This window comes from Taeniopygia guttata, chromosome W (assembly GCF_048771995.1).
Source record: "Taeniopygia guttata chromosome W, bTaeGut7.mat, whole genome shotgun sequence".
NCBI classification, from domain to species: domain Eukaryota; kingdom Metazoa; phylum Chordata; class Aves; order Passeriformes; family Estrildidae; genus Taeniopygia; species Taeniopygia guttata.
The window spans coordinates 3,242,770-3,267,160 of NC_133064.1; the positions used below are offsets into that span (position 1 = coordinate 3,242,770).

The window sequence follows — 24,391 nt, forward strand, 5'->3', positions numbered from 1 at the left end:
ATTGGGAAAAAAAATTGGAATAAATAGGGGAAAATTGGGGGAAAATTGTGGAAAAATCGGGAAAATTTGGAGGAAAATTGGGGGAAAATTGGTCGAAAAACTGAGGAAAAAATGAGGGAAAATTGGGGAAAATTTGATGAAAATCGGGATAAAAATGGGGGAAAAATGAGAATTTTTGATGGAAAAAATAGGGGAAAATGAGAATAAATTGGGGGAAATTTTAGGGGGGAAATTGGTGAAAAATTGGGGAAAATTTTGGGAAAAGTGGGGGAAAAATGGGCAAAAAACTCGATTTTTTTTATGGAAAAAATGGGGGAAAATTGGAGAAAATTCGGGAAAAATAGGGGGGAGAATTGGGCAAAAAATTGGGAAAATTTGGGGGGAAAATGGACAAAAAATTCGAATTTTTGAAGGGAAAAATTGGAAAAAAATGGGGGAAATTGGGAGAAAAATTCGGGAAAATTTGGGGGAAAATGGGCAAGAAATTCGAATTTTTGAAGGGAAAAATGGGGGAAAATGAGAATAAAATGGTAAATTGGAGGGAAATTGGGGAAAATTGGGGAAAATTGTGGGAAAATGGGCAAAAAAATCGAATTTTTGAAGGAAAACATGGAGGGGGAATGTAGGAAAAATTGGGGGAAATTGAGGAAAAATTGAGGAAAAAATGGGCAAAAAATTCGAATTTTTGAGGGAAAAATTGGGGGGGAAATTGGGGAAAATTTTGGCCAAAAATTGGAATTTTTGAGGGGAAAAATGAGGAAAATTAGGGGAAAATTTGGGAAAAATTTTGGAGAAAATTGGGGGGGAAATGGGCAAAAAATGGGCAAAAAATCGTATTTTTGAAGGAAAACATGGGGAAAATGGCAATAAAATGGGGGGAAATTGGGAAAAAATTTGGGAATAAATGGGGAAAAATTGGGGAAAAATTGGAGAAAAAGTGGCAAAAAATTCGGGGAAAAAATAGGAAAAAATGGGCAAAAAATTCCAATTTTCGAAGGAAAAAATGGGGAAAAATGAGAATAAAATGGGAATAAAATGGGGAAAAGTTGAGGGCATTGGGAAAAATTTGGGGAGAATATTGGGGAAAATTTTGGAATAATTTTGGGAAAAATTGGGGGAAAAATTGGGGGAAAATTTGGGGGAAAATTGGGGAAAATTGGGGAAAATATGGGGGAAAATGGGCAAAAAAATTCGAATTTTTGAAGGTAAAAATGGGGGGAAAATTGGGGAAAAATGTGAGAAAAATTTGGGAAAACTGGGAAAAAATTGGAGAAAAATGGGCAAAAAAATTGGAATTTTTGAAGGAAAAATTGGGGGAAAATGGTTAAAAATTTGGATTAAAATGGGGGTAAAATGGGGAAAAATTGGGGAAAAATTGAGGAAAATTTTGGGAACAGTTTGGGACAATTTGGGGGAAATTTTGAAAAATTGGGGAAAATTTGGGGAAAAATGGGCAAAAATTTCGAATTTTTGAAGGAAAAATTCAGGAAAATTTGGAGGAAAAATTGGGGAACGTTTTGGGAAAATTCGGGGGAAATTTGGGCAAAAATGGGAAAAAAAATCGAATTGTTGAAGGAAAAAAAGGGGGAAAATGGGTAAAAATTTGGATTAAAATGGGGATTAAGTGGCGGAAATTTTTGGAAAAATTTTGGGAAAATTTGGGGGAAATTTGGGGAAATTGGGGGGAAAAAGGGGGAAAAATAGGCAAAAAATTCGAATTTTTGAATGAAAAAATGTGGAAAAATTGGGAAATTGGGGAAAATTTTGGGAAAATTTGGGGGAAAAATTGGGAAAAATTTTGGGAAAATTGGGGTAAAAAAGGGGGGAAAATGGGCAAAAAATTCGAATTTCTGAAGGAAAAAATGGGGAAAAAATGGGCAAAAATTTGGATTTTAATGGGGATAAATTGGGGGAAAAGTTTGGAAAAATTTTGGGAAAATTGGGGGGAAATTGGGGAAAAAATGGTCAAAAATGGGGAAAAAATTCGAATTTTTGAAGGAAAAAATGGGGAAAAATTGGGAAATTGGGGAAAATTTTGGGAAAATTTGGGGAGGAAAATTGGGGAAAATTTTGGGAAAATTTTGGGAAAATTTTGGGAAAATTGTGGGAAAATTTTGGGGAAACTGGGGTAAAATAGGGGGGAAAATGGGCAAAAAATTAGAATTTTTGAAGGAAAAAATGTGGAAAAATTGGGAAATTTGGGGGGGAAAATTGGGAAAAATTTTGGGAAAATTTTGGGAAAATTTTGGGAAAATTGTGGGAAAATTTTGGAAAAGTTGGGGGAAATTTGGCAAAAATGGGCAAAAAATTCGAATTTTTGAAGGAAAAAATGGGGAAAAATGGGTAAAAATTTGGATTTTAATGGGGATAAATGGGGGAAAATTTTGGGAAAATTTGGGGGTAAAATTTGGGGGAAATAGGGGAAAATAGGGGGGAAATGGGCAAAAAATTCAAAAGTTTGAAGGAAAAAATGTGGAAAAATTGGGAAATTGGGGAAAATTTTGGGAAAAATTGGGGAAAAATTGGGAAAAATTTTGGGAAAATTGTGGGAAAATTTTGGGAAAATTTTGGGGAAATTGGGGTAAAATAGGGGGGGAAATGGGCAAAAAAATCGAATTTTTGAAGGAAAAAATGTGGAAAATTGGGGAAAATTTTGGGAAAATTTGGGGGGAAAAATTGGGAAAAATTTTGGGAAAATTTTGGGAAAATTGTGGGAAAATTTTGGGAAAATTGGGGAAAATTTGGGCAAAAATGGGCAAAAAATTCGAATTTTTGAAGGAAAAAATGTGGAAAAATTGGGAAATTGGGGAAAATATTGGGAAAATTTTGGGGGAAAAATTGGGGAAAATTTTGGGAAAATTTTTGGAAAATTGGGGGAAAACAGGGGGGAAAATGGGAAAAAATTCGAATTTTTGAAGGAAAAAATGGGTAAAAATTTGGATTTAAATGGGGATAAAATGGGGGAAAATTGTGGGAAAAATTGAGTAAAAACTTGGGAACAGTTTGGGACAATTTTGGGGAAATTTTGGGAAATTGGGGAAAAATTGGAGAAAAATGGGCAAAAAATTCGAATTTTTTATGGAAAAGTGGGGGAAAATTGGAGAAAAATTCAGGAAAATTTTGAGGAAAATTTTGGAAAATTGGGGGAAAATGGGCAAAAAATAGGAATTTTTGATGGAAAAAATGGGGGAAAATGGGAAAAAATTAGGAAAAATTGGGGAAAAAATTGGGAAAATTTGGGGAAAATTGGGGTGAAATTTGGTGAAATTTTTAAAAAATTGGGGGAAAAATAGTCCAAAAATTCGAATTTTTGAAGGAAAAAATTGGGCAAAATGGGGGAGAATTTTGGGAAAATTTGGGGGAGAAATTTAGGAAAAATTGGGGAAATTTTTGGGAAAAGTGGGGGAAAAATAGGCAAAAAAATTGAATTCTTTATGGAAAAAAATGGGGGAAAATTGGGGAAAAATTCGGGAAAATTTGGGGGAAATTGGGGAGAAATTGGGGGGAAAGGCAGGAAAATGGGGGGAAATTGGAAAGAAATTGGGGAAAATTTTGGGGAAAATTGGGAAAAAATGAGGAAAAAAATCGAATTTTTGAAGGAAAAAATGGGGGAAAATTGGGGAAAAATGTGAGAAAAATTTGGGAAAACTGGGAAAAAATTGGAGAAAAATGGGCAAAAAAAAAATGGGAAAAAAATTGGATTAAAATGGGAATAAAATGGGGAAAATTTGGGGGAAAATTGGGAAAAAATTGGACAAAAATGGGGGAAAAATCGAAGTTTTGATGGAAAAACGGGGGGAAATGGGAATAAAATGGGGAAAATTCGGGGGGAAATTGTGGAAAAATTTGGAATAAATGGGGAAAAATTGGGGAAATTTTGGGGGAAATTTTGGGAAAATTGGGAAAAAATTGTGGAAAATGGCGGAAAAAATAGGCCAAAAATTGGAATTTGGAAAATGGGTAAAAATGTGGATTAAAATGGGGATCAAAGGGGGAAAATTGGGGGAAAATTTGGGAAAATTTGGGGGGAAATTCAGGGAAAATTTGGGGAAATTGGTGGAAAATTGGAGGAAAATGGGCAAAAAAAATCGAATTTTCGAAGGAAAAATTGGAGAAAATTCGGGGGAAAATTGGGGAACGTTTTGGGAAAATTGGGGGAAATTTGGGCAAAAATGGGCAAAAAATTCGAATTTTTGAAGGAAAAAATGGGTAAAAAATGGGTAAAAATTTGGATTAAAATGGGGATTAAGTGGAGGAAAAATTTGGGAAAATTTTGGGAAAATTTGGAGGAAGAATTGGCAAAAATTGGAGAAAATTTTGGAAAATTTTGTGAAAATTGGGGGGAAAAATGGGAAAAAATTGGAATTTTTGATGGAAAAATGGGGAAAATATGGGGGAAAATTGAAGAAAAATTTGGTTACATTTGGGGGAAAATTGGGGAAGTTTTGGGAAAATTGGGAAAATTTGGGGGGAAAATGGACAAAAAATTCGAATTTTTGAAGGGGAAAATTGGGAGAAAAATTCGGGAAAATTTGGGGGAAAATGGGCAAAAAATTCTAATTTTTGAAGGAAAACATGGAGGGGGAAAGCGGGAAAAATTGGGGGAAATTGAGGAAAAATTGGGGAAAAAATGGGCAAAAATTCGAATTTTTGAGGGAAAAATTGGGGGGGAAATTGGGGAAAAGTTTGGCAAAAAATTGGAATTTTTGAGGGAAAAATGGGGAAAATTGGGGGAAAATTTGGGAATAATTTTGGAGAAAATTGGGAGGAAAATGGGCAAAAAACGGGCAAAAAATTCGTATTTTTGAAGGGAAACAAAGGGAAAAAATGGGAATAAAATGGGGGAAATTGGGTGGAAATTGGGAAAAAATTTGGAATAAATGGGGAAAAATTGGGGAAAAATTGGGGAAAAAGTGGCAAAAAATTCGGGGAAAAAATAGGAAAAAATGGGCAAAAAAATCCAATTTTCGAAGGAAAAAATGGGGAAAATGAGAATAAAATGGGAATAAAATGGGGCAAATTGGGAAATTGGGAAAAATTTGGGGGGAAAATTGGGAAAAATTTTGGGAAAATTTTGGGATAATTGGGAGAAATAGGGGAAAAAATAGGCAAAAAGTTCGAATTTTTGAAGGAAAAAATGGGTAAAAATGGGGAAAAATTCGGGGAAAATTGGGTAAAATTTGGGGGGGAAATTGGTGAAAAATTGGGGCAAATTTTGGGAAAAGTGGGGAAAAAATTGGCAAAAAATTCGATTTTTTTATGGAAAAAATGGGGGAAATAAGGGAAAATTCGGGAAAAAATTGGAAGTTTTGAAGGAAAAAATGGGGGAAATATGGGTAAAAATTTGGATTAAAGGGGATAAATTTGGCAAAAATTGGAGAAAAACTGGGGGGGAAATGGGCAAAAAAATCGAATTTTTGATGGGAAAAATGTGGAAAAATGTGGGAAAATTGGGAAAAAATTTGAGAAAAATGGGCAAAAAATTCGAATTTTTGAAGGAAAAATTGTTGGAAAATGGTTAGAATTTGGATTAAAATGGGGATAAAATGGGGAAAAATTGGGGAAAAATTGAGGAAAATTTTGGGAACAATTTTGGGAAAATTTTGGGGAAATTTTGGGAAAATTGGGGGAAATTTGGGGAAAAATGGGCAAAAAATTCGAATTTTTTGAAGGAAAAAATGTGGGGAAATGGGTAAAAATTTGGATTAAAATGGGGATAAAATGGGGAAAAATTGAAGAAAAATTGAGGAAAATTTTGGGAACAGTTTGGGAAAATTTTGGGGAAATTTTGGGGAAATTTGGGAAAATTTGGGGAAAAATGGGCAAAAAATTCGAATTGTTGAAGGAGAAATTGGAGAAAAATTGGGAAAAATTTGGGGGAAAATGGGGGAAAATTGGGGGAAAAATTGGGGAAAAAATTCGGGAAAAATTCTGAAAAAAAATTGGGGGAAAATTGGAGAAAAATTGTGAAAAATTTGGGGGAAATGGGGGAAAAAATGGGCAAAAAATTGGGATTTTTGAGGGAAAAAATGAGGAGAGAAATGGGGAACAATTGGGAGAAAATTGGGCCAAAATTGTAGAAAAATCGGGGAAAAAGTCAAATTTTTAAAAGAAAAATGGGAATAAAATGGGGAAAATTTGGGGGGAAATTGGGAAAAAATTTTGAATAATTGGGGAAGAATTGGGGAAAAAATGGGGGAAAATTGGGAAAAATTTGGGGGAAATTTTGGGAAAATTGGGAAAAAATTGGGGAAAATGGCGGAAAAAAATCGATTAAAATAGGGATAAAATGGGGGAAAATTGGGGAAAATTTTGGGGGGAAAAACTGGGGAAAATTGGGGGGAAATGGAGAAAAATGGGCAAAAAATTCGAATTTTTGAAGGAAAAAATGGGGGAAAATTGGGGGAAAATTAGAAAAAAATGTTGGGAAAATTGGGGGGAAAATGGAAAAAAAATCGAATTTCTGAAGGGAAAATTGGGGAAAAATGTGAGAAAAATTTTGAAAAATTGGGAAAAATTGGGAAAAATATGGGGAAAATGGGCAAAAAATTTGAATTTTTGATGGAAAAATTGGGGGAAATAGGAAAAAATGGGGAAAAATTGGGGGAAATTGGGAAAAAATCGGAGAAAAATTTGGAAAAATTTGGGGAAAATTGGGGTAAAAATGGGGGAAAATTGGGGGAAAATGGGCAAAAAAATCGAATTCTTGAAGAAAAAAATGGGGGAAAAATGAGAATAAAATGGGGGGAAATTGGGGTAAAGTAGGCAAAAAATTCGGGGAAAAAATAGGAAAAATGGGCAAAAAATTCCAATTTTTAAAGGAAAAAATGGGGAAAAATGAGAATAAAATGGGAATGCAATGGGGAAAATTGGGGGGAAATTGTGAAAAATTTGGGGGGAAATTGGGGAAAATTTTGGGAAAATTTGGGGGAAATTGGGGGAAAATTGTGGAAAACTGGGAAAAAAAGGAGAAAAATTGGCAAAAAAATTCGAATTTTTGAAGGTAAAAATGGGGGGAATTGGGGAAAAATGTGAGAAAAATGTGGGAAAATTGGGAAAAAATTTGAGAAAAATGGGCAAAAAATTCGAAATTTTGTAGGAAAAATTGGGGGAAAATGGGTAAAAATTTGGATTAAAATGGGGGTAAAATGGGGAAAAATTGAGGAAAATCTTGGGAACAGTTTGGGACAATTTTGGGGAAATTTTGGGAAAATTTTGGGAAAATTTTGGGGAAATTGGGGTAAAATTGGGGAAAAATGGGCAAAAAATTCGAATTTTCAAAGGAAAAAATGGGGGAAAATGGGTAAAAATTTGCATTAAAATGGGGATTAAGTGGGGGAAAATTTTGGGAAAATTTTGGGAAAATTTGGGGGAAATAGTGGAAAATAGGTGGGAAATGGGCAAAAAATTCGAATTTTTGAAGGAAAAAATGTGAAAAAATTCGGAAATTGGGGAAAAGTTTTTGAAAATTTGGGGGAAAAATTGGGAAAAATGTTGGGAAAATTTTGGGAAAATTTTTGGAAAATAGGGGGGAAATGGGCAAAAAAATCGAAATTTTGAAGGAAAAAATGTGGGGAAATTGGGGAAAATTTTGGGAAAATTTGGGGGGAAAATTGAGGAAAATTTTGGGAAAATTCTGGGAAAGTTTTGGGAAAATTGGGGGAAAATGGGCAAAAAATTCGAATTTTTGATGGAAAAAATGGGGGGAACTCGGTAAAAATTTGGATTAAAATGGGGATAAAATGGGGGAAAATTGGGGGGAAATTGGGAAAAAATGGGAGAAAAATGGGGGGAAAAAATCGAATTTTTGATGGAAAAATTCGTGAAAATTTTGGGAAAATAGAGGGAAAATTGGGGGGAAAATTGGAGGAACATTGGGGAAAAATTGGGGAAAATTTGGGGAAAATGGGAAAAAAATTTCGAATTTTTGAAGGAAAAAATGTGGGGAAATTGGGGAAAAATTTTGGGGAAATTGGGGGAAAATTGGAGGGAAATGGGCAAAATATTCGAATTTGTGAAGGAAAAAAAGAGGAAAAAATGAGAATAAAATGGGGGAAAATTGGGAAGAATTGGGGAAAATTTGGCAAAAATTGGGGAAAAAATCGGGTAAATTTGGAGGAAAATTGGGGAAAATTTTGGGAAAATTGGGGAAAAAATTGGGGAAAAATTGGGGGAAATTGGGAAAAAATTTTGGAATAAATGGGGAAAAAATTGGGGGAAATTGGGGGGAAAATGGGCAAAAATTTTGAAGTTTTGAAGGAAAAATTGGGGAAAATTTTGGGAAAAATTGGGAAAATTTTGGGAAAATTGCAGAAAAAATGGGAAAAAATTCGAATTTTTGGTGGAAAAAATTGGGGGAAATTGGGGATAATTTAGGGAAAATTGGGGGAAAATTTGGGGGAAATTGGGGAAAATGTTGATGAAAATTGCGATAAAAATGGGGGGAAAATGAGAATTTTTGAATGAAAAAATAGGAGGAAATGAGAATAAAATGGGGAAAATTGGGGAAAAATTGGGGGAAATTTGGGGGGAAATTGGGGAAAAATGGGAAAAAATGGAGAGAAATGGGCAAAAAATTCGAATTTTTTAGGGGGAAATGGGGAAAAATTCGGGGAAAATTGGGGAAAGTTTTGGGAAAATTGGGTAAAATTTTGGGGGGAAAATGGTGAAAAATTGGGAAAAACTTTGGGAAGAGTGTGGGAAAAATGGGCAAAAATTTCGAATTTTTTATGGAAAAAAATGGGGGAGAATTGGGGAAAAATCCGGGGAAAATTGGGGAAAAATGTGGAAAAAATGGGGGATAATTGTGGAAAATTGGAGAAAAATGGGGGAAAATTGGGGAAAAATAGGAGAAGAATTTGGGAACAATTGGGGGAAAATTGGGGGGAAATTGGGGGAAAATGGGGATAAAATTGGGGGAAAATTTGTGAAAATTTGGAGGGAAAATTGGGAAAAATTGGAGAAAAATTTGGGGAAATTTTGGGAAAATTGGGGGGAAAATGGGCAAAAAAATGGAATTTTTGATGGAAAAAATTGGGAAAATATGGGGGAAAATTGAAGAAAAATTTGGTTACATTTGGGGGAAGATTGGGAAAATTTTGGGGGAAAATGGACAAAAAATTCGAATTTTTGAAGGGAAAAATGGGAAAAAAATGGAAAATTGGAGAAAAATTTGGGAAAATTTGGGGAAAATGGGAAAAAAATCGCATTTTTGATGGAAAAATGGGGGAAAATCAGAATAAAATGGGGGGAAATTGGGGAAAAATTGGGGAAAATTGTGGGAAAATGGGAAAAAATTCGAATTTTTGAAGGAAAACATGGAGGGGAAATGTGGGGAAAATTGGGGGAAATTGAGGAAAAATTGGGGAAAAAATGGGCAAAAAATTTGAATTTTTGAGGGAAAAAATGGGGGTGAAATTGGGGAAAATTTTGGCCAAAAATTGGAATTTTTGAGGGGAAAAATGAGGAAAATTACGGGAAAATTTGGGAATAATTTTGGAGAAAATTGGGGGGGAAATGGGCAAAAAATGGGCAAAAATTTCGTATTTTTGAAGGAAAACATGGGAAAAACATGGGAATAAAATGGGGGAAAATTGGGTGGAAATTGGGAAAAAAATTGGGAATAAATGGGGAAAAATTGGGGAAAAATTGGGGAAAAATTGGGGAAAAAGTGGCAAAAAATTCATGGAAAAATAGGAAGAAATGGGCAAAAAATTACAATTTTCGAAGGAAAAAATGGGGAAAAAAGAGAATAAAATTGGAATAAAATGGGGAAAAATTGGGGAAAATTGGGAAATTGGGAAAAATTTGGGGGGAAAATTGGGGAAAATTTTGGGAAAATTGGGTAAAATTTGGGGGGGAAATTGGGGAAAAATTGGGGAAAATTTTGGGAAAAGTGGGGGGAAATGGGCAAAAAATTCGAATTTTTAATGGAAAAAATGGGGGGAAATTGGGGGAAAATCCGAGGAAAATTGGGGAAAAATGTGGAAAAATTGGGGAGAATTGTGGGAAATTGGAAAAAAATTGGGGGGAAATTGGGAAAAAATGGGGAAAGTTTGGGGGAAAATGGGCAAAAAATTGAAATTTTTGAAGGAAAAATTGGGGAAAATGGTTAAAAATTTGGATTAAAATGGGGATAAAATTGGGGAAAATTTGAGAAAATTTGGGGGAAAATTGGGAAAAATTGGAGAAAAATTTGGGAAAATTTTGGGAAAATTGGGGGGAAAATGGGGAAAAAATTGGAATTTTTGATGGAAAAATGGGGAAAATATGGGGGAAAATTGAAGAAAAATTTGGTTACATTTGGGGGAAAATTGGGGAAGTTTTGGGAAAATTGGGAAAATTTGGGGGGAAAATGGACGAAAAATTCGAATTTTTGAAGGGAAAAATTGGAAAAAATGGGGGGAAATTGGGAGAAAAAATCGGGAAAATTTGGGGGAAAATGGGCAAAAAATTCGCATTTTTGATGGAAAAAATGGGGGAAAATGAGAATAAAATGGGGGAAATTGGGGGAAAATTGGGGAAAATTGTGGGAAAATGGGCAAAAAATTCGAATTTTTGAAGGAAAACATGGAGGGGGAATGTGGGAAAAATTGGGGGAAAATTGGGGGAAATTGAGGAAAAATTGGGGAAAAAATGGGAAAAAAATTCTAATTTTTGAGGGAAAAATTGGGGGGGAAATTGGGGAAAATTTTGGCCAAAAATTGGAATTTTTGAGGGAAAAAATGGGGAAAATTGGGGAAAAATTTAAGAATAATTTTCGAGAAAATTGGGGGGAAAATGGGCAAAAAAAGGGGAAAAATTCGTATTTTTGAAGGAAAACCTGGGGAAAAAATGGCAATAAAATGGGGGAAATTGGGTGGAAATTGGGAAAAAATTTGGAATAAATGGGGAAAAATTGAGGGAAAATTGGGGAAAAATTGGGGGAAAAGTGGCAAAAAATTCGGGGAAAAAATAGAAAAAATGGGCAAAAAATTCCAATTTTCGAAGGAAAAAATGGGGAAAAAAGAGAATAAAATTGGAATAAAATGGGGAAAAATTGGGGAAAATTGGGTGGAAATTGTGAAAAATTTGGGGGGAAAATTGGGGGGAAATTGGGGGGAAATTGGGGATAATTTGGGGAAAATTGGGTAAAATTTAGGGGGAAATTGGTGAAAAATTTGGGACAATTTTTAGAAAAGTGGGGAGAAAATGGGCAAAAAATTCTAATTTTTTATGGAAAAAATGGGGGAAAATCTGGGGAAAATTGGGGGAAAATGTGGAAAAAATAGGAGAAAAATTTGGGAACAATTGGGGGAGAATTGGGGGAAAATTGGGAATAAATGGGGAAAATTTGGGGGAAAATTGGGGGAAAATGGGCAAAAAATTGGAATTTTTGAAGGAAAAATTGGGGAAAATGGGTAAAAGTTTGGATTAAAATGGGGATAAAATTGGGGAAAAATTGGGGAAAATTTTGGGAAAATTGGGGGAAAAATGGGCCAAAAATCGGAATTTTTGATGGAAAAATGGGGAAATATTGGGGAAAAATTCGGGAAAATTTGGGGGAAATTGGGGGGAAATTGGGGAAAAAATTGGTGAAATTTTGGGAAAATTGGGGGGAAAATAGTCCAAAAATTCGAATTTTTGAAGGAAAAAATGTGGAAAAAGTGGGAAATTGGGGAAAAATTTGGGAAAATTTGGGGAGAAAAATTGGGAAAAATTTTGGGAAAATTTTGGGAAAATTGGGGGAAAATTTTGGGAAAATTGGGGTAAAATAGGGGGAAAAATGGGCAAAAAATTCGAATTTTTGAAGGAAAAAATGGGGAAAAAAAGGGTAAAAATTCGGATTTTAATGGGGATAAATGGGGAAAAATTTTGGGAAAATTTGGGGGAAAATCGGGGAAAATTTTGGGAATAAATTGGGTAAAAAAATCGGAATAAAAGGACAACCAACACAAAAGTATGTTTTTTTGTCAGGAATTTCCATCCTTTTTTTTATTGGCGCGAAATTTCCGAAAACCGAAACGAACCGAAAAAAAAGAAAAGAAATTAAAAATGAAAATAAAAATAAAAATAAAAAATAAAAACAAACCGCGCGGATTTTTTGGGGAAAAAACGGCAAAAATGGGTAAAAAAAAAGGTAAAAAAAATTCCTGAATTTCGGCGCTCCCGGTTGGGTTTGGGATGATTTTAAATTGAATTTTTTTTCTGTTTTTATTTATTTTATCTCACTTTAAATTGAATTTTTTATCTATTTTTATCTCCTTTTATCTCAATTTAAATTAATTTTTTTATCTCTTTTTATCTCATTTTAAATTGAATTTTTTATCTGTTTTTAGCTCACATTAAATTGATTTTTTTTCTGGTTTTATTTATTTTATCTCACTTTAAATTGAATTTTTTATCTGTTTTTTATCTCTTTTTATCTCACTTTAAATTGAATTTTTTATCTATTTTTTATCTCTTTTTATCTCAATTTAAATTGAATTTTTTATCTCTTTTTATCTCATTTTAAATTGAATTTTTTATCTCTTTTTATCTCACTTTAAAGTGAATTTTTTCTGGTTTTTATCTATTGTAGCTCATTTTAAATTGAATTTTTTATCTCTTTTTAAATTGAATTTTTATCTCATTTTAAATTGTATTTTTAATCTTTTTATCTCATTTTAAATTGAATTTTTTTTCTATTTTTTATCTGTTTTTATCTCATTTTAAATTGAATTTTTTATCTCTTTTTATCTCTTTTTATCTCATTTTAAATTGAATTTTTTAATCTGTTTTATTCTCATTTTAAAGTGAATTTTTTTCTGGTTTTTATCTATTTTAGCTCATTTTAAATTGAATTTTTTATCTCTTTTTAAATTGAATTTTAATCTCTTTTTAAATTGATTTTTTGTCTCTTTTTTCCTGGTTTTATCTCACTTTAAATTGAATTTTTAAACTGAATTTTTTTCTCATTTTAAACTGAATTTTTATCAGTTTTTCTCTAATTTTAAATTGAATTTTTACCATTTTTATCTCACTTTAAATTGAATTTTTATCTCAATTAAAATTGAATTTGTGTCTCACTTAAAATTAAATTTTTATCACTTTTTATCCCTCTTTAAATCGAATTTTTAATCTGGTTTTATCTCCCTTTAAACCGAATTTTTTTCTCATTTTAAATTCTATTTTTACCATTTTTACATAATTTTAAACTGGATTTTAATCATTTTTAATCTCAATTTAAGTTGAATTTTTACCATTTTTATCTCACTTTAAACTCAATTTTTATCTCAATTTAAATCGAATTTTTACCAATTTTTACCTCAATTTAAATCGAATTTTTATCTATTTTTAGCTCAATTTAAATCGAATTTTTACCATTTTTTATCTCCTTTTAAACCGAATTTTTATCTCATTTTAAATCGAATTTTTATCTATTTCTATGTCAATTTAAACCGAATTTTTACCACTTTAATCTCAATTTAAAGTGAATTTTTACCATTTTTATCTCACTTTAAACCGAATTTTTACCTCCATTTAAATCGAATTTTTATCAATTTTTATCTCATTTTAAACTGAATTTTTATCATTTTTTATCTCATTTTAATCCGAATTTTTACCATTTTTATCTCAATTTAAATTGAATTTTTACCATTTTTATCTCCCTTTAAACCGATTTTTTTTCTCATTGTAAATTAAATTTTTACCATTTTAATCTCAATTTAAATCGAATTTTTACCATTTTTATCTCAATTTAAATCGAATTTTTATCATTTTTTATCTCAATTTAAATTGAATTTTTATCTCATTTTAAATCTAATTTTTACCATTTTTATCTCACTTTAAATGGAATTTTTATCTCAATTTAAATCGAATTTTTATCAATTTTTATCTCATTTTAAATCGAATTTTTGTCATTTTTTACCTCATTTTAAACTGAATTTTTACCATTTTTTATCTCCCTTTAAACCGAATTTTTTTCTCATTTTAAATCGAATTTTTATCAATTTTTGCCTCACTTTAAATCGAATTTTTATCAATTTTTACCTCATTTTAAACTGAATTTTTATCAGTTTTTATCTCAATTTAAAGTGAATTTTTACCATTTTTTATCTCCTTTTAAACCGATTTTTTTTCTCAATTTAAATCGAATTTTTACCAATTTTATCTCAATTTAAAGTGAATTTTTACCATTTTTTTCACTTTAAACTCAATTTTTATCATTTTTTATCTCATTTTAAACCGAATTTTTTATCAATTTTTATCTCATTTTAAATGGAATTTTTATCAGTTTTTATCTCAATTTAAAGTGAATTTTTACCATTTTTATCTCCCTTTAAACCGAATTTTTACCTCAATTTAAATCGAATTTTTACCAATTTTTACCTCATTTTAAATCAAATTTTTATCCATTTTTATCTCAATTTAAATCGAATTTTTACCATTTTTTATCTCCTTTTAAACCGAAATTTTACCTCAATTTAAAATGAATTTTTATCAATTTTTACCTCAATTTAAATCGAATTTTTATCAATTTTTATCTCATTTTAAATCGAATTTTTAACACTTTTTATCTCAATTTAAATCGAATTTTTATCTCACTTTAAACCAAATTTTTACCATTTTAATCTCAATTTAAAGTGATTTTTTTACCATTTTTATCTCACTTTAAACTCAATTTTTATCAGTTTTAATCTCAATTTAAACCGAATTTTTTATCAGTTTTTATCTCACTTTAAGATGAATTTTTAACATTTTACCTCATTTTAAACCATTTTAAATCCAATTTTTATCAATTTTAATTTCATTTTTTATCAAATTTTTATCAATTTTTACCTCATTTTAAATCCAATTTTTCCCATATTTTTAACCCAATTTTCCCCATTTTTTCCCCCTTTTATCCCCCCCAAAACCCCCAAAAATTCCCATTTTTTTACCACTTCCGCCATCATTTCCCCCATAAAAAAAACCAGAAAATTTTTTCCTTTTTTTTTATTTTTTTTATTTTTTTATCTCTTTTTTCCCTATAGATTCATCCTATAGATCCGTAAAAAAAACCCCGAAAATTCCGAGTTCCTCTTCCAGTTCGACGCCGAAAAAAATCGACATTTTTTGGTGAAAAATTCAACATTTTTGGGTCAAAATTGAAATTTCCTCTTCCGGTTCAATGACAAAAATATGGCGGAAAAATCGAAACGGAAAATTGACATTTTTGGTAAAAAATTCAACATTTTTGGGTCAAAATTGAAATTTCCTCTTCCGGTTGGACGACGAAAAAATGGTGGAGAAATTGAAACCAAAAATTGACATTTTTGGTAAAAAATTCGACATTTTTGGGTCAAAATTGAAATTTTCTCTTCCGGTTGGACGACAAAAAAATGGCGGAAAAATTGAAACCGAAAATTGACATTTTTGGTAAAAAATTCAACATTTTTGGGTCAAAATCGAAATTTCCTCTTCCAATTCTATGACCAAAAAATGGTGAAAAATCGAAACTGAAAATTGACATTTTTTGGTGATAAATTCAACATTTTTGGGTCAAAATTGAAATTTTCTCTTCCAGTTGGACGACAAAAAATCAAAACCAAAAATTGACATTTTTGATAAAAAATTCAACGTTTTTGGGTCAAAATCGAAATTTCCTCTTCCGGTTGGACAAAAAAAATGGCGGAAAAATCGAAACCAAAAATCGACATTTTTTGGTGACAAATTTGACTTTTTGGGTCAAAATCGAGAGTTTCTCTTCCAAACCGCCAACCCGGAAAAACCGGAACCGGAAGCAGAAATGGCGTCGAAACCGGAAGTGGAACAGGAAGTGGAACCGGAAGTGGAGCCGGAACCGGAAGTGGAACCGGAAGTGGAACCGGAAACTGAAGTGGAAGCGGAAGTGACAACGTTGATCAATCCATGGGCACGGTGCTCAAGTCCTCCTCCAGGAGCCGGAACTGGCGCCAGAACCGGAAGTAGGACCGGAAGTGGAACCGGAAATAGCGTCTCAACTGGAACCAGAAGTGGAACAGGAAATGGCGTCGTAACCGGAAACGGAACAGGAAGTGGGTCTCAATCCAAGATTTGCAGCTCGGCAATGAGCACACTGTAGAAGTCCTCGTCCAATAGCTGGAGGGAACCGGAAGTGGAACCAAAACCGGAAATGGTGTCGAAACCGGAAGTGGCGATGTCAATCAATGCATGGTCATGGTACACATGACCTCATCCAAGATTTGCAGGGAACCGGAACTGGAACTGGAAGTGGCACCGGAACCGGAAGTAGAACTGGAACAGGAAACACGAAGTTACGCCGGAACCAGAAGTGGAGCCAGAAGAGGAACCAAAAACTACCCTGGAACCGGAAATCGAAACGGAAGTGGCGTTGGAACCGGAAGTAGAGCCGGACATGGCGTCAGAACCGGAAGTGGAACCGGAAGTAGGACTGGATGTCGCACCGGAAGTGCCACCGGAACCGGAACCGGAACTCAATCCAGCAGCTGCGGCTCGGCGATGGGCATGGTGTGCAGCACCTCGTCCAGCAGCTGCAGGGAACCGGATACGGAACCGGAAATGGAACCAGAACAGGAAATGGTGTCAGAACTGGAAGTAGAACCTAAAGTGGACTCGGAAATGGCGCCGGAAACTGAACTGGAAACTGAAGCAGAACCGGAAATGTTGATCAATCCATGGGCACGGTGCGCATGACCTCGTGCAAGAGCCGGAAGGTGAACCGGAAGTTGCACCGAAACCGGAAGTGGAACTGGAAATAGCGTCGGGACCAGAAGTAGAACCGGAACTGAACCCAAAAGTTACGCCGGAACCGGAAGTGGAGCCGGAAGTCGAACCGGAAGTGGCCTCGGAACCGGAAGTAGAGCTGGAGATGGCGTCAGACCCGGAAGTGGAACCTAAAGTAGAGCCGGAAATGGCGCCGGAACCAGAAGTGGAACCAGAAACGGAACCGGAAGTTGACCCGGAAGTGGCGCCGGAACCGGAAATGAGGATCAATCCAGCGGCTGCGGCTCGGCGATGGGCACGGTGTGCAGCACCTCGTCCAGCAGCTGCAGGGAACCGGAACCGGAACCAGAACCAGAATCGGAAGTAGAAATTGTGCCGGAACCGGAAGTCGAACCGGAAGTGGAACTGGTGATGTCAATCAATCCATGGGCACCGTCTGCAAGTCATTGTCCAAAAGTTGGAGGGAACCGGAAGTTGAACCGGAAAAGGAACTGAAAATGGCATCGGAACGGGAAGTGGAACCGGAAGAGAAACCGGAAGTTACGCTGGAACCGGAACTGGAGGCAGAAGTGGAGTCGGAAACTACGCTGAAACTGGACATCGAACAAAAAATGGCGCCGAAACCGGAAGTAGAACCGGAAATGTCATCAGAACCGGAAGTAGGACCAGAAGTGGAATTGAAAATGGCGTCGGAACCGGAAGTCGAACCGGAAATTGTGTCTGAACTGGAAGTAGAGCCGGAAATGGCGTCGAACCCGGAAGTGGAGCCGAAACTTGAACCGGAAATGTCGCCGGAACCGCAAGTGGGACCGGAAGTAGAACCGAAAATTTCACCAGAACCGGAAGTAGGACCGGAAATGCCGCCGAAACCGGAATCGGAACTCAATCCAGGGGCTGTGGCTCGGCGATGGGCACACTGTATAAGTCCTTGTCCAATAGCTGGAGGGAACAGGAACCGGAACCGGAAATGATGTCGGAAATGGAACCGGACGTGGAACCGGAAGTGGCGTCAGAACTGGAAGTGGAACTGGAAATCGCACCGGAAACTGAAGTGGAACCGAAAATGGCGATATCGATCAATCCACACTCACGGTGCACATGACCTCGTCCAAGAGTTGGTGGGAACCCGAAATGGTGCCGGAACTGGAACCGGAAATGGCATCGAAAACCGGAACTGGAACCGGAAATTGGACCGGAAGAGGAAACCAAAAGTTACACTGGAACCGGAAGTGGAGCCAGAAACTGTGCTGGAACCGGAAGTCGAACCAAAAATGGTGTCGGGACCGGAAGTAGAGCCGGACATGGCGTCAGAACCCGAAGTAGAACCGGAAGTTGCCACAGAAATGTCATCATAATCGGAAGCGGATTTGGAAACTGAACCGGAATTGGCGCCGGAGCCGAAAGTAGAACCGGAAGTGGAGCTGGAAATGCCGCCGGAACTGGAAGTGGAACCGGAAGTAGGACCGGAAATGGGATCAGAAGTGTCACCAGAACCAGAAGTAGAACCGGAAGTGGCACCGGAACCGGAAGTAGAACGAGGACTGGAACCGGAAGTGCTGCTCAATCCAGGGGCTGCGGCTCGGCCATGGCCATGGTGTCCAAAATGTCGTCCAAGGGCCAGAGGGAACCGGAAATGGTGCCAGAACCGGAACTGGAGCCGGAAGAGGATCCGGAAACTATGCTGGAACCGGAAGTCGGACCGGAAGTAGATCCGGAAATGGAACCGGAAGTGGCCTCAGAACCGGAACCGGAAATGAGGATCAATCGAGGGGCTGTGGCTCGGCGATGGGCATGGTGTGCAGCACCTCGTCCAGCAGCTGCAGCGCGCGGTGCAGGTGGATCTCGATCCAACATGGCGTCTCCTTGATGCTCTGCCGGGGGTAGTCGGGCCCCCAGCCCTTGACGAAGCTCAGCCGGAGGATGCAGAGACGCCGCAGGTCGTCCACACCGATGCCCGCGGCGGCCGAGAGGCCTGGGGGGGGGGAGAGGGAAGGTCCTGGAAGGTTAATGGATGGCTAGGTCCTGGTAGGTTAAAGCCCTGCTAGATTCTGGTAGGTTAATGCTATGGTAGATTAATGTTATGGTAGGTCCTGGAAGATTAACGCCCTGCTAGGTTCCGGTGGCTTATTACTATGGTAGGTCCTGGCAGAATAATGGTATTATAAGTCCTGGTAGGTTAATGCCCTGCTAGGTCCTGGTAGGTTAATGCTATCGTAGGTCCTGGTAGATTAATGCCCTGCTAGGTCCTGGCAGCTTAAAGCCCTGCTAGGTTCTGGTAGATTAATGCTATCATAGGTCCTGGTAGGTTAATGCCCTGATAGGTCCTGGTACGTTAATGCAATGGTAGGTTAATGCTATGGTAGGTCCTGGCAGCTTAATGCCCTGCTAGGTTCCGGTAGCTTATTGCTATGGTAGGTCCTGGCAGGTTAATGCTATAGTAGGTCCTGGTACATTAATGCTATGGTAGGTTCTGGTTGCTTAAAGCCCTGATAGGTTTTGGTAGATTAATGCTATGGTAGGTCCTGGTAGATTAATGTCCTGATAGGTTTTGGTAGATTGATGTTATGGTAGGTCCTAGAAGGTTAATACCATGGTAGGTCCTGGTAGATTAATGATTTGGTAGGTCCTGGTAGATTAATGCTATTGTAGGTTCTGTCTGCTTAATGCTATGGTAGGTCCTGCAAAATTAATCCTGTGGTAGGTCCTGGTAGATTAATGCTATGGTAGGTTAATGCTATGGTAGGTCCTGGTTGCTTAATTCCCTGGTAGGTCCTGGTAGTTTAATGCCTTCGTAGGTTCTGGTAGCTTAATGCCCTGGTAGGTCCTGGTAGATTAATGCTCTGGTAGGTCCTGGTAGATTGATGTTATGGTAGGTTAATGCTATGGTAGGTCCTGGCAGCTTAATGCCCTGGTAGGTTGTAGCTGCTTAATGCCCTGGTAGGTCCTGGTAGGTTAATGCCTTCATAGGTTCTGGTACATTAATACTATAGGTTAATGCTATGGTAGGTCCTGGTAGATTAATGCCATAGTAGGTTCTGGTAGGTTAAAGCCCTGATAGGTTTTGGTAGGTTAATGCTATGGTAGGTCCTGGTAGGTTAATGGCCTGCTAGGTCCTGGCAGATTAATGCCCTGAGAGGTTTTGGTAGATTAAGGCTCTGGTAGGTCCTGGTAGGTTAAAGCCCTGATAGGCTTTGGTAGGTTAATGCTATGGTAGGTCCTGGTAGGTTAATGCCCTCCTAGGTCCTGGTAGATTAAAGCCCTGCTAGGTTTTGGTAGATTAGTGCCCTGCTAGGTCCTGATAGATTAATGTTATGGTAGATTAATGCTATGCTAGGTCCTGGAAGAATAATGGCCTGCTAGGTCCGGGTAGGTTAAATCCCTGATAGGTTTTGGTAGATTAGTGCCCTGCTAGGTCCTGGTAGATTGATGTTACGGTAGGTTAATGCTATGGTAGGTCCTGGTAGATTAATGCCCTGCTAGGTCCTGATAGATTAATGCCCTGACCTCTCAAGGTTCTGGTAGGTTACTGCCCTGGTAGGTCCTGGCAGGTTAATGCCTTTGTAGGTCCTGGAAGGTTAATGCTATGGTAGGTCCTGGTAGGTTAATGCCCTGATGGGTTTTGGTAGATTAGTGCGCTGCTAGGTCCTGCAAGATTGATGTTATGGTAGGTCCTGGTAGATTCATGCTATGGTAGGTCCTGGTAGGTTAATGCCCTGACCTCTCAAGGTTCTGGCTGCTTAATGCCCTGCTAGGTCCTGGTAGGTTAAAGCCCTGATAGGTCCTGGTAGATTAATGTTATGGTAGGTTAATGCTATGCTAGGTCCTGGTAGCTTAAAGCCCTGATAGGTTTTGGTAGGTTAGTACCCTGCTAGGTCCTCGTAGATTAATGCTATGGTACGTTAATGCTATGGTAGGTCCTGGTAGGTTAAGTAGGTCCTGGTAGGTTAATGCCCTGCTAGGTCCTGGTAGATTAATGCCCTGACCTTTCAAGGTCCTGGCTGCTTGATGCCCTGCTAGGTCCTGGTAGGATAATAGCTTGAACTCTCAAGGTCCTGGTAGATTAATGGCTTGGCAGGTCCTGGCAGCTTGGTATAGGTTGGTATGGGTTGGTATGGGTTGGTTGGTATGGGTTGGTTGGTATGGGTTGGTATGGGTTGGTTGGTATGGGTTGGTTGGTATGGGTTGGTATGGGTTGGTTGGTATGGGTTGGTATGGGTTGGTATGGGTTGGTATGGGTTGGTATGGGTTGGTATGGGTTGGTATGGGTTGGTATGGGTTGGTATGGGTTGGTTGGTATGGGTTGGTATGGGTTGGTATGGGTTGGTATGGGTTGGTATGGGTTGGTATGGGTTGGTTGGTATGGGTTGGTATGGGTTGGTATGGGTTGGTATGGGTTGGTTGGTATGGGTTGGTATGGGTTGGTTGGTATGGGTTGGTTGGTATGGGTTGGTATGGGTTGGTATGGGTTGGTATGGGTTGGTTGGTATGGGTTGGTATGGGTTGGTATGGGTTGGTATGGGTTGGTATGGGTTGGTATGGGTTGGTATGGGTTGGTATGGGTTGGTTGGTATGGGTTGGTATGGGTTGGTATGGGTTGGTATGGGTTGGTATGGGTTGGTATGGGTTGGTATGGGTTGGTATGGGTTGGTATGGGTTGGTTGGTATGGGTTGGTATGGGTTGGTTGGTATGGGTTGGTATGGGTTGGTATGGGTTGGTATGGGTTGGTATGGGTTGGTTGGTATGGGTTGGTATGGGTTGGTTGGTATGGGTTGGTATGGGTTGGTATGGGTTGGTATGGGTTGGTATGGGTTGGTATGGGTTGGTTGGTATGGGTTGGTATGGGTTGGTATGGGTTGGTATGGGTTGGTATGGGTTGGTTGGTATGGGTTGGTATGGGTTGGTATGGGTTGGTATGGGTTGGTATGGGTTGGTATGGGTTGGTATGGGTTGGTTGGTATGGGTTGGTATGGGTTGGTATGGGTTGGTATGGGTTGGTTGGTATGGGTTGGTATGGGTTGGTATGGGTTGGTATGGGTTGGTATGGGTTGGTTGGTATGGGTTGGTATGGGTTGGTATGGGTTGGTATGGGTTGGTATGGGTTGGTTGGTATGGGTTGGTATGGGTTGGTATGGGTTGGTTGGTATGGGTTGGTATGGGTTGGTTGGTATGGGTTGGTTGGTATGGGTTGGTTGGTATGGGTTGGTATGGGTTGGTTGGTATGGGTTGGTTGGTATGGGTTGGTATGGGTTGGTATGGGTTGGTATGGGTTGGTATGGGTTGGTATGGGTTGGTATGGGTTGGTTGGTATGGGTTGGTTGGTATGGGTTGGTATGGGTTGGTTGGTATGGGTTGGTATGGGTTGGTTGGTATGGGTTGGTTGGTATGGGTTGGTATGGGTTGGTATGGGTTGGTATGGGTTGGTATGGGTTGGTATGGGTTGGTTGGTATGGGTTGGTATGGGTTGGTATGGGTTGGTATGGGTTGGTTGGTATGGGTTGGTATGGGTTGGTTGGTATGGGTTGGTATGGGTTGGTATGGGTTGGTATGGGTTGGTTGGTATGGGTTGGTATGGGTTGGTTGGTATGGGTTGGTTGGTATGGGTTGGTATGGGTTGGTATGGGTTGGTTGGTATGGGTTGGTTGGTATGGGTTGGTTGGTATGGGTTGGTATGGGTTGGTATGGGTTGGTTGGTATGGGTTGGTTGGTATGGGTTGGTATGGGTTGGTATGGGTTGGTATGGGTTGGTATGGGTTGGTATGGGTTGGTATGGGTTGGTTGGTATGGGTTGGTTGGTATGGGTTGGTATGGGTTGGTATGGGTTGGTATGGGTTGGTATTGGTTGGTTGGTATGGGTTGGTATGGGTTGGTATGGGTTGGTTGGTATGGGTTGGTATGGGTTGGTATGGGTTGGTATGGGTTGGTATGGGTTGGTTGGTATGGGTTGGTATGGGTTGGTATGGGTTGGTTGGTATGGGTTGGTATGGGTTGGTTGGTATGGGTTGGTTGGTATGGGTTGGTTGGTATGGGTTGGTATGGGTTGGTATGGGTTGGTTGGTATGGGTTGGTATGGGTTGGTATGGGTTGGTATGGGTTGGTATGGGTTGGTTGGTATGGGTTGGTATGGGTTGGTTGGTATGGGTTGGTTGGTATGGGTTGGTATGGGTTGGTATGGGTTGGTTGGTATGGGTTGGTATGGGTTGGTATGGGTTGGTTGGTATGGGTTGGTATGGGTTGGTTGGTATGGGTTGGTATGGGTTGGTATGGGTTGGTTGGTATGGGTTGGTTGGTATGGGTTGGTATGGGTTGGTATGGGTTGGTATGGGTTGGTATGGGTTGGTTGGTATGGGTTGGTATGGGTTGGTATGGGTTGGTTGGTATGGGTTGGTTGGTATGGGTTGGTATGGGTTGGTATGGGTTGGTATGGGTTGGTATGGGTTGGTTGGTATGGGTTGGTATGGGTTGGTATGGGTTGGTATGGGTTGGTATGGGTTGGTATGGGTTGGTTGGTATGGGTTGGTATGGGTTGGTATGGGTTGGTATGGGTTGGTATGGGTTGGTATGGGTTGGTTGGTATGGGTTGGTATGGGTTGGTTGGTATGGGTTGGTATGGGTTGGTATGGGTTGGTATGGGTTGGTATGGGTTGGTATGGGTTGGTATGGGTTGGTATGGGTTGGTATGGGTTGGTATGGGTTGGTATGGGTTGGTTGGTATGGGTTGGGACCTGACAGGTCCTGGCAGCTCAATAACCTGAGTCATCAAGGTCCTGACACCTCAGTGACAGTGTCATGGCAGGTCAGTGCCCTGGCAGGTCCTGGCAGCTCAGTGCCCTGAAACCTTACCACACCGACACCTCAAGGTCCTGGCAGCTCAATACCCCAACACCTCAAGGTCCTAGCAGCTCAGTGCCAGGGTCCTGACAGCTCTAAGTCCTGGCAGGTCAGTGACAATATCCTGACGGGTCCTGGCAGCTCAGGGTCCTGACACCTCAATACCCCGACACATCAAGGTCCTGGCAGCTCAGTGACAATGCCTTGGCAGGTCCTGGCAGCTCAGTAGTAATACCCTGGCAGGTCCTGGCAGCTCCTGACAGCTCAAGGTCCTGGCAGCTCAGTGCCAGGGTTCTGACAGCTCAAGGTCCCAGCAGCTCAGCACCCATGCCCTGGTACCTCAAGGTCCTGGCAGCTCAGTGCCCTGGCAGCTCAGTGCCCTGGCAGCTCAGGGTCCTGGCAACTCAGTAGAAATGCCCTGGCAGGTCTTGGCAGCTCAATATCCCGTCACCTCAAGGTCCTGGCAGCTCAGTGCCAAGGTCCTGGCAGCTCAGGGTCCTGACACATCAAGGTCCTGGCAGCTCCGAGTCCTGGCAGCTCAGTACCAATACCCTGGCAGGTCCTGGCAGCTCAATGTCAGGGTCCTGACGGGTCAAGGTCCTTGCAGATCAATACTCTGACCCCTCAAGGTCCTGGCAGCTCAGAACCTGTGCCCTGACACCTGAAGGTCCTGGCAGCTGAGTACCAATACTTTGGCAGGTCCTGGCAGCTCAATACCCCAACTCATCAAGGTCCTGGCAGCTCAGTGCTTTTGCAGGTACTGCCAGCTCAATACCCCAACACCTCAAGATCCTGGCAGCTGAGTACCAATACTTTGGCAGGTCCTGGCAGGTCAATACCCCTACTCATCAAGGCCCTGGCAGCTCAACACCCCAC

General features: G+C 38.8%; 1 protein-coding gene across 1 annotated transcript in view; it reads right to left on the reverse strand.

Moving 5' to 3' along the window:
• Positions 1-18,432: 18,432 nt before the first annotated feature.
• Positions 18,433-24,391, reverse strand: part of LOC121468129 (mothers against decapentaplegic homolog 4) — a 36,990-nt gene continuing 31,031 nt past the window's right edge. The window contains exon 11 of the mRNA XM_072922953.1: positions 18,433-18,658. Coding sequence (XP_072779054.1) covers positions 18,447-18,658 — 212 coding nt within the window. The 3' untranslated portion in view covers positions 18,433-18,446. The remainder of the gene's footprint in view (positions 18,659-24,391) is intronic.